The 11,082-nt window shown below is 41.0% G+C and overlaps 1 protein-coding gene across 1 annotated transcript in view; it reads left to right on the top strand.

Annotated features, from left to right (window-relative positions):
* Positions 1-5,740: 5,740 nt before the first annotated feature.
* Positions 5,741-11,082, top strand: part of IPO8 (importin 8) — a 72,202-nt gene continuing 66,860 nt past the window's right edge. The window contains exon 1 of the mRNA XM_019624963.1: positions 5,741-6,043. Coding sequence (XP_019480508.1) covers positions 5,960-6,043 — 84 coding nt within the window. The 5' untranslated portion in view covers positions 5,741-5,959. The remainder of the gene's footprint in view (positions 6,044-11,082) is intronic.

Raw genomic sequence — 11,082 nt, 5'->3', positions numbered from 1 at the left:
TTCTTCAGTTGAGCTAATGCTACTATTTTTAGCTTCTGTCCCTCCCATCACCACTACCTCTTTAGTCTCTTGGAGAAGGAAGTTTCTGGCTTCTGTTTAGAAACGCCCTAATCCATTACTTTAGCTTACATATCACTCTTTCTTTCTTTCTTTCTTTCTTTCTTTCTTTCTTTCTTTCTTTCTTTCTTTCTTTCTTTCTTTCTTTCTTTCTTTCTTTCTTTCTTTTCCTTCCTCCCCCCCTCTCTCTCTCTCTGTCTCTCCCCCTCTCCCTCCCTCCTTCCCTCCCTCTCCTCTCTCTTTCTTTCTCTCCTTTTAAATTCCTCTTTAACTGAGAAGTCTGTCACATTCTGTTAGAAAATTTTATTCAGGGATTTTTGTTACATGTGACATTGTAAAGGAGATTACTGTTGACTTCTATTAACAAAATACAAAAGATCTTATAAGCTGTACGTATATAATCTTGCATGTATTTCAGGTGCTTTGCCAGTATCGATACTTTTGGAGTAAAGGTATTTAATCACAAACTTTTCAGTATTCACCTACAGGTTATTTAACATAGTTTAAAAGATGTATTGTTAAATGTACAGGTAGGGATTTTTGTGCATTGGGTTTTCGCTCCCATTTTCTCTTTACCATATGGGTTAGATTCAAGCTTATTAACATGTACCAGCAGATGAGCTGCTGCCAACAGATGGGGAAGACAGCTGTGTGGTATTCCATTTACATGACTAAAGTGCTAAGTCTCAAAAGCCACAGTGGAAGTGCTTGGAGTAAAAAATGACTTTCTGTAATTTGAGCTGTAATCACTCTCTGCTATATTTCTAGAGTAATGACATCCACTTCTATGGTGCCAACTAACCTATCGACGCAGATGACTCATAGTTTTCTAATTCCATCCCTTTATCCCTTCCTCTTCCCCCTGCCATAGCTTCCTGCCTTCTCTCCCAGCTCTTTTGTGGGTGCCAGATGTGGGCTTCCAGTTGTCACTGGAAGTCTCTAGCTGTTTAATCCATAAGCACATCTAGTTCAACATATCCACAGCCAAATTCATCTTTCCTCCAAAATCTAATACCCCTTCCATTTTCTCTGGTTAATGACCTCCACAGGTCATCAAAACTTTAGAATCCTTCTTGACTTCTTTTTACTACTAATCAATCACAAATTCCTGTCAATTCAACTTGTGAAATGTCTCATTGCTGTCTTACCTCCTTTATTCCTACTGTGGATATCCTGTTTCAGAACCCTCTTTTTCTGTTATATGCATTCATTTATTCATTCAGCAGTACTTATTGATGGCTTATTATGTGCCAGGTATAGTGTGAGATGCTCACTATGTCATCAAAAGTCGAATAAGGTCTCTCCTCTCTCCTTTTAAATAGACTATAATGATAATAGTTAATACTGAGCATGTACCATGAGCAATGTGCTTATCTAATTTAGTCTTCACAACAGCTCTCGGAAACAGATGAGGAAACAGGAACAGAAAGATGAGGTATATGTAAACCATGAAAATACAAGAAGATAATATAGCTGGTTCAAATTCTACCTTAAACAAGGTGAGGTTATTAATAAATACAGACATCCTCTCATATTATGCACTAAATGTAAGTGAAACAGTTATATTTTAGGGAAAACTTTAAAAAAACACTTGCAAAGAAATCTAACAGAATCATGATTTCCCCCCATCCCGTTATCTCAGACACTGCTAATTTGACAGCCTTGTTTTTTAGTAACTTCTTCACTGAGTCCACAGCACATGAAGTTTTCATGGGAACATCAACTCTCTTTTTAATCTTATATTTTGTTAAAATTTTTATTTTGAGATAATTGTAAATACTCATGTTGTTATAAGAAATAACATAGATGGATCCTGTGTATCTTTAATTTGCTTCAATGGTAACATCTTGCAAAACTATAGTACAATATCACAGGATATTAAGATTGATATTCTCAAAATACAGAACATTTCCATCACCACAAGAATCTCTCATGTTGCTCTTTTATAGTCACGCCCACATCCCTCTTCCCCCACCCCCACTTTGACCCCTCACAACCACTGATCTGTTCTTTCTACAGTTTGTTATTTTAAGAATGTTATATATAAAAACTGTTACATAAATGGAATCAGATAGTATGTGACCTTTTGTGACCTGTTTTTTTTCCCCTTAGTATCATTCTCTGAAGATTCTCCAGGTCATTGTATCATTCCTTTTTATTGCTCAATAGTAGTCCATGGTATAGATGTGCCACAGTTTGCTTACCTGCTGCTTTCCAGAGAGGCTGTACCATTTTATACTCCTACCAAAAATATATGAGTGATCCAGTGCCTCTGCATCCTTGCCAGCATTTGGTGGTTTCACTATTTTAAAAAATCTATCCTTTTACGTTATCGAATGACTGCAACAAGTCTCTCCCTACTCCAAACCATCTTTATGCTACCAGAGTTCAGTTTTAGACATGTGCCTTAAAGGATTTGGGTACATTCAGATAGAAATGTAGTAGGCATTGGGATTCATCTAGTTTAAGGAAAGAGATCTTGGTTAGTAGTGGTTTTGTTAGTTGTCCTTGCTGAATTGACGGTTAAAGTTATGTAAGTGGATGAAATGACAAAAGTAGAATGGGTGGAAAAGAATTCAAGAGTTCTGAGAAGCACCAGTGTTTAGGAGTTGGGTGATCAAGTGAATAATCAAAGGGTTAGGAATAGATTTTTCAAGAGAAAACAAGGAAAGATATATTAAAAAACAAGAGCATATAATATGGTCTCAGTACCAGAGAGACTCTTTTAAAGATGAAAACTGGAAATGTCTCTTGCATTTGGTATTGTAAGGGATCAATGTTGATTTTTGCTTGGAAATTCTGGTGGGAGAAATAAGGGCAGATACCTGGGGATAGTTGATAGAAGCATGAACAGGAAATAAGGAAGTAGAGACAATGAATGAATACCATTCTTTGGAATGAAAAGTGAAAAAGAAGGAACAATAATTAGAAAGCACTACTGAGGAAAGATTGTTTTTTAACTAGGGGAAATATTTTTAGGCTGAGGTCGAATCAGTAGAGAAAGGCAGAAAATATAGGAAAAAGTTTTACAAATTGTCAACAATGAGCATGTAATAATACTCAAAATTAATTATACTGAAAAAAACATATACAGAAGGAAGGAGAGATTTATGGAACAAGGTTCTAAAGGAGTTAGGAGAGGATTGGATTCAGATTGAAGGGAGAAAGTGAAGAAGGGTAAGCAGAGATAAATTTGTGCTTGAGTTGAGCCTGATGGCTTTGCTCATCTTTGCAGGGCTCTGTGAGAAGGGTAGGAAGTTTGAAAAGAGTTTTGAGGGTTGGAACAGTTGAGAGAATGGGAGGTGGTACTGATCAAAGACAAGGAATAGCATTGTTGAGCCTGAGAAAACACACATTTGTAATGATGTCAAATTGTACAATGGGTCAGGGTAGACTTGAGAAGTGAATCTGGAGTTTAATAGCGAAGAAGGATGTGTAGTCGGGAATAAACTAAGGAAAACTAGAAAAGTGACTGAGTTGGAAAACGTGTAGAACGATTGAGGGAGAGATAGAAGAATAGGTCCTAACTTGAAAAGAAGATACTGGAGTTAAGATTCAGAGGTCAAGGAGGTTTAGATTATCATGAGCAAGAGAGTGGGTTAGAGAAATAGCGTGGAGATGAAAAGCAGTATGTTTTCTAAAACCCGGAGTGCTAAGGAGTTTGTAGTTTATCTTGAAATGGATGGGAAATCATCAAGGGAAGGACATGACAGTATTAACCCTTAAGAAACATTACTCTGATGGCAGTGTGGAGGTGGATTAAAGAAGGGCAAAACCGGAAGCAATCATAGACATATTGCTAGGCACTTTTGCACCCAGCTGAGGGATGTCATCTCACAGCCTCTGCAGAGGGGATAGCTTTCAGGCAGCCAAGTTTTCTGCTACCTATATTCTATCCAACTGATTGAACTCAGTTAATTGGACCAATCTGTCATAATTTTCTGCTCCTGGAAAGATCACATCCCCTCAGATGTATTTTTTCCACAGTCATCTTATTTATTATTTACGAAATGTAATTAGAACTCCCTTCTCTGGGTTAACCACAGGAAGACATAGCTCCTTAATATTTTTATGCCATTAAGAAGATATGGCCATAGTGAGTGGAAACAGTATAACCCTTCTATGCCTGTCACTACTTTTCTGAGAAGGTCCATCAATTTTTCAGGAACTCGCAGGCACGTAGTCACTCTGATCTCTGTATTTCCAGAGTTACTCTGTAAATATATTTTATCTGTTTACATTTCTCTCTTCTATCAGATTGTAAATTCTTTCCTAGTAACGTGCATCAAATTCATCGTCTTATAATGTGGTACCTCCATATTTCAGTGCTCGGGTTCAAAAATATGTTTAACAAATGTTCAGTGAATTGAGTGAGTGAACGAATGACGGCTCCCACAGACCGAGGAAGCCCTGTTCTCTTGTGGGCTAGATCTTCAAAGTCCCCAAAATTCTGCCCTGGAACAGGCTCAATTGTGATGCCCAGACAGTTCTCGAACTAATAAAAAATGCCAGTCCATCTATACATGCTTAATTGGGAAGCAGCTATAAAGAGACAGACACCTAATCAACCAGTTCCTTTCCCGGACCGGGAAGAGTTGGTGGCGCAGGGGGACCGAGGGGGCGGGGNGGCTGGACTCGAACCGCTGTTGCTCAGAGCTCAAACTCTTGAGCGAGCTCTTAACCAACTGAGCCACTCGGCCGGCCCTTCAGACACTATTCTTAAATCACTGAGGTTGTAACAATGAAAACGAGACAAGTCTCTGTGCTCAAGAAGCTTACATTTTATTATGGAAGTGGGGAGCTAGAGAGAAAAATATTCACATATGTAATACATCAGGTGCTACGTGTTGTGAGGAAAAATGGAGCAGGATAAGGAGGCTAGAGAGTAAAAGAAGTGCGCTTTTATAGACAATGGCTGGAGTCTGGACAAATCATTGTCTGTCACATGGTAGAAATTTAGTAAATCAGTTTTTTTCATTCATCTTTAATTTTTGAAAAAGTACCCTTTTCTATATAGCTTTCATTCTCAGTGAGCATTATTACAATTGCATAACAGCAAGAAGATTAACTTTTGTACTTGGGTTTAAATTCTGTCAGAAACCAGAAGGTTTTTTGTTTGTTTTTTTTTACTATGGTAAAATACGCATAACATAAACATTTACTGTTTTAACCATTTTTAAGTGTATAATTCAGTGGCATTAAGTACATCCACACTGTTGTACAACCATTACCACTATCTCTTTCCAAAACTTTTTCATCACCCCAAACAGAAACTCTACCCATTATACAATAACTCCTTATTCCTCCCTCTTTGAAGCCCCTGGTAACCTCTATTCTACTTTCTGTCTCTCTGAATTTCCCTATTCTAGGCACCTCATATAAGTGGAATCACAATATTTGTCTTTTTGTATCTGGCTTATTTCACTTAGCATAATAGTTTCAAGGTTCATCCATATTGTAGCATGGATCAGNAGAAGCTCTTTTCCGTACGCAGCATGGCGGCCGCCTGCCGGTCGTAGTGAGCGCAGCTTCCTTTTCGGAGAAGCTGAGACGACTTTCCGTACAGGAGCATGCCGGCCGCGTGGAGGAGGCCGCCATAGCCTCACGCTCGGGGGAAGAGGCTGCCGTAAAGGAGGCGCCGCTTCCTCTTCTTACTTCTCCCGCCTCCCATCGGCTGTCGTAAAAGGGTGAATGGAGAGCGAGTTGTGGGGGGTAGAAAGGGAGGACAGGGGGCGCGGAGTCAGAGTGGCGCAGCAAGTGGCTGCAGGTGGCGACGGGGGCGGGGGGTGAAAAGTGAGGGAGTGCCAGGGTCACGGAGGAGGAGGCTGAGAGGGTCGAAAGAAAAACTAAAGCTGCAGTCTGGCCTACTGGTCCGGGGGCCGCGGAGCCCCCACCTGGGGAGATGGACCTCAACCGGATCATCCAAGCGCTGAAGGGCACGATCGACCCGAAGCTGCGGATTGCAGCCGAGAATGAGCTCAACCAGGTGAGGAGCGGGCCTGCGGCGCCCCCCGCGGGCCCCCGGCTGTCCCTCCTCGGCGCCCCGATCTCCACCCCCCGCGGGGCGCCGGACCCGCGCGGCTCCGGCCTGCAGCGCCCCCCGCCCCCCGCGCCAGGGTCCGGCCCAGCCGCGCTCCCGGGACCTTTTTCTGAACAGCCCTCGCACCTGTTGGTTAACCTTGGCTGCTTTTTTTTCCACGTCGTTTCCCTTCCCCGGTGCAGTTGGTTCAGCCGGGCTGGTCCGCCAAGAGGAGGCGTGAAGCAGCAGCCTTTGCTGCTGTGTTTCAGGGTGTGATGGCTGTACGAACGCCGACTTGGGGACGCGGGCGGGTTCGTGCGCTGAAAAGTCAAACCCGAGTTCAGCGTGTCTCCAGACCCAGCCCTTCCTTGTTCGGCGTTGCTGCGGGGAAGACGCCTGCCCGTCGCCCGCGGTCGTGGGCTCGGCGGCAGGACCGGGGTGACCCTGGCTGGCAGAGCGGCCGCTGCCGGCGCCGGGCAGGCTGGGGGGCAGCGGGCGACGCTCAGGCTGGCACTGCTGGCTGCTTTACAAAAGGCACCCCGGATAAGACGCGTTGGAGGGGTTTCTTAACGCACGCTAAACTGTGTAAGACGTTCTTTCATCCTTCATCCTCTAGGCTTACGAACTAGCCTCGCCCTTGTCCAGCGTTACTACTGGCGTTTCGAAATTTTAGTGATCCCAAACTCGAGCTTATTTTTTTTTCCTCTTCACCTGTAGGAGTGAATCCTATAGATCTCTCACTGAAACGGACGAAGGAAGGTCTACCCGCCCCAGGGTAGAGAGGCACAGCCCTTTGAGGTGGCGGTAATCCTTACAATGAAAAGGAGGATCCCGAAATTAGTGGTTCTCAAAGTGTTGCCCAGGATGAGCAGCGCCAACATCACCTGGGAACGTGTTGGAAATGCAAATTATGGGGTTTTGCTCTAGACTTCAAGAATCAGAAACTCTGGGTGGGTGTGTTAATTAGCTAGGTGATTCCGTGCTTCCTAAAGTGTGAGGACGACTGTCCTAAGTAAATGTTTCTGTACGAGTTCACTCTCAGGGTTTCCCTGGTTGGCGTTGACTTTAAAAGCTCAGGTATGCCCTGTGAATTTTTGAAAGACACTAATGAGAAATCTGGGTGGAGTTTGGAGTAAGTGTGTGAACCCTGGATTCCCAGGAGATAAAAGGGAGGGTGAAAACACGGACTCTGGAGAGAAGGTTGAGTTGAACTGAAGCCGGAAGGGAATGGATTGGTGTTTCAAAAAGAACAGGACTCTCACTGAGAATAAGAAAAAGTTCGAGTCAGTACCTATTTCAGACTTTGCAGGGTAGAAGTGCTATATGTTGATTGGCTAGAAGAATAGCAATCCAGGGGTTGGTTAGAAGGAACCGAGCAAGAGCTGAACCTGCGATCTACAAATATGAACGAGGAGCTGGTCAGTTTGTGACCCCCTTCACCTCACAGTGAGGCCAGATGTTCCTTTGACAGTGTTGATAGGGATCATCTCTTTGATAATCATGTTATACTTTTCTACCTCTGTTAGCCTACTCTTTATTTCTGATTCATCAATATATAAGCGCAGTTGACATTTTGGAAGTGGAAAAGGTAGCTAGGAGAGCCTTAGAAATAGAAGAGACGTTTTGGACTCTGTCTTTTTCTTCATGGTATTTCAATCCAAATCCATTCCATCCTCGCTCTGCCCTGCCCCATATTCCCCTAGGTACTCACAGTATACAATTCCCTCTGCAGTGTATAAAAGTAGCAGATTGTTATGCCACTCATTTAGCATTTATATTTTTGTATAATGCTTTGGATTATAATATGCTCTCACTAAATATTTTTTTGAATTGTCTGTAAGTAGAAGACTAAAGTATGTATATAATCTTATAGTACAACATGGTTATAATGTAAGATTTTGTATGCTTATCCTTTACCATGCTACTTTGTGGGATAAAGAGGTGGGTAATCTACCATAAGTGATTAGGGTCCAGCTCATTTATTAATAGTTTAGTCTTGGTCCCCCTTCAGCAAATATGTTCTGCATCAGAAATGGAGGTAGCTTCTACAATGTGCTGATTGATTTGTCAGTGCTATTTAGAAGAGTAGTTAGTCAGCTTCAAAACGTAGCAGCCTGTATTCCAAAGGGTGAATTTTTATTTGGAGCTGTATTCTGTGGCCAATGTAATTTCATTCACCAGCGACTAGTTCCTTGATTGCTATTTCTGATATTGTTTCTATGGGAAAATGCATTTGAATTTTTATCTCAGGATATGAAGAGTGTCCTGTACACATTCCTCACTGTCCCTAGACCCAGAATTCCTTTGGCAGCAGCATAGGGAAGTAGGAATGGGTAGATATCTTTCTCCAGTGACTCATCCAGAAAGGTGTCTTCTTTTAATAAATCGTTCCCCACATGGCCTCAACAGGGCAATAAAGATATGTACTTTTTAAAAAAATTAAATTTATTGGTGTGACAACGGTTAGTAAAATTACATAGGTTTCAAGTGTACAATTCTGTAATACATCATCTACATATTACATTGTGTGCTCACCACCCAGAGTTGTTTCTCCTTTTATCACCATATATTTGACCCCTTTTATCTTCTTCTACTATCGCTCCTCCCTCTTACCCTCTGGTGACCACTGAACTGTTGTCTGTGTCTGAGTTTTTGTTTCTTTATTTGTCTTGTTCTTTTGTTGCTTTCAGTTTTATATCCCACATATGAGTGAAGTCATATGGTTCTCGACTTTTTCAGTCTGACTTATTTCGCTTAGCATAATAATCTCAGGTTTCATCCATGTTGTCACAAATGGCGCTATTTCATCTTTTCTTATGGCAGAGGAGTATTCCATTGTGTATATATATCACATTTCTTTAGCCAGTCATCTATCGAAGGACACTTTGGTTCTTTCCATGTCCTGGCTACCGTAAATACTGCAATGAACATTGGAGCACATATAACAGATATGCACTTTCATTGCCTTGCTCTGGAATCCCTGCTTTTCCGTGTATCTGTAGGTATCATTTTTATTGCTCTTTAAGAGGGTTTGCTTATATGAGTAGCATATTTATTGAGTTATATTGAAGGTACTAGTACAGGACTCTGCTTTCATAGAGCTTACATTCTAGTGGGAGATGCAGACAAGTAAATAATATAATTTCAGGTCATCAGGGCTATAGAGAGGTTTAAAGCCCTAGAGAGAGTGTGTTGTGATATAGAAATGGTGTGGCCATTCTCTGAAGAATGACATTGAGCAGAGACCTAGGTGTGAAGGAGAGAACCAGGTGAAGAAATGGGAGAGGAACACAGGGAAGGGCAAGTTCAGCAGAGGCCCTCAACTTTGCATTTTGGAGGACCAGGAAAGTTAGTGTAGTGGGGGCAGTGAGGCAGAGAATGGGAAAACATTCTTTGCTTTAAATGCATTCTCACAAAATGCAGAATTTTGTTAAGCAAGAGAACTATTTTCAGAAAACTTAACAGATACCAAGTAAATATCTTCAAGAAATTATTGAGAAATATCTTGTGTTTCCCCTTGGAAATGTGAAGCCCCAAGGTGGAGAAAGAAACTGGATAAATATTTGTGAGGAAAGTAGTATGAGAATACATCTGAATTGACCATTGAATGTTTTAGCAGGCCAAATTAATGTAGAGTGAATCATGGCTGAAAGGAGAAGACAAAAAGTTGCAGAAGTTCTTTGAATGGCAAACAGTTGCAAAAAAAAGGAGTTACAAAATGTGTACAATGGTAACAGTGTTGAAATAAAAATAGCCTCCTCAATAACTACTTTTAAATCAGGAGCCTTAATCTAAGTGTAAAGGTTATTTTGTACTTAAGTGTAATAAGATTTTTAAAATAACAACTAACTAGTTGTTTGAAAAGTCATGACGCATTTTTGCAACGAAAAACATAGAAAAAATATGTCATGACTTTTCCCACAACCCAATATATAGTAAACTATATAGACATTTGATTCTCTATAAGATATTCCAGTATCTCAAAAGTTATAAACATGAATTATTTTATAATAATGTAAATGTAGAAAGTGTAGATATTGGGCTAAATCTGTATTAATTTTGACTCCTATAAATTGCTGTTAAATATTTTCTTAAAAAGTACTTTAAAATTCTGGTGGTTTCAATAATGGATAAAACAGAATTTACTTAACATACAACAGATTTAAGATTCTGTGGTTTATGCAGGATGGAAAGAAGAACAATTCAGATAATTCAAAATGTTACTGAAGGATATAGAAATGTTTGGAAAGTATAATGTTCTTGGATGGAAAGGATCAGTATTTTAATCATGATAGTTTTTTCCAAATTTTTTTAGTCAAAGAGTTGTCTTAATGTTATTGTAAATAAATAGGAAAGGTGACAAATAAAAAAATTAAAGTGGTATGAAAAGGATGCCACCATTGATCCAGGCTCCTGGGAGAAGGTAAGCTGAACAGACTCTCTGCTTCACTTGTCTGGCTTTAGCCTTCCTGAGAATTTATAGGTCTTTTCTGGGAATGTCAGCAGGCAAGGCCCCGTATAAGCTCTGGGAATGTGGCAGGGCAGTAATATTGTCTAGGTACTAGACATCTGGTGGCAATATGGTTAGATGAAATGGGTTGCTCTGGTTTTTTTTTGGGGGGGGGGACGGCGGGGGGCTTCTAAAGTCATGGCCAAACTCAGGAGTAAGTCAAAGTAGAACATTTCTGGGGGGTAAAATGACCCAGGCAGCAGGCACTTCGTCAACACGGGCTCACTTGGACATTTGTTAAGTTTAAAAGATACTCCAGCAGCTGCTGATGACAGCTCTTAGCATTGTGAAGCACACTGTTCCAGTCTGGACTGGTTCCTCTCCGCAGCGCATGCACACTTAGTTAACGTACTATCTTGTCCATTTTCCTGTATCCGATCTTGTTTCCTGTAGCATGCTTTTCTGTGTTTGGTTTGTCAAAAAACCATAAAACTGAAGCACAAATAAGGTGGGTGGAAATACTTGCAATATATAGGTCAACTAAAAGGATGAGATT

This window comes from Hipposideros armiger, unplaced genomic scaffold (assembly GCF_001890085.2).
Source record: "Hipposideros armiger isolate ML-2016 unplaced genomic scaffold, ASM189008v1 scaffold_610, whole genome shotgun sequence".
Lineage (NCBI taxonomy): Eukaryota > Metazoa > Chordata > Mammalia > Chiroptera > Hipposideridae > Hipposideros > Hipposideros armiger.
This window is presented reverse-complemented; position numbering and strand designations above follow the sequence as displayed.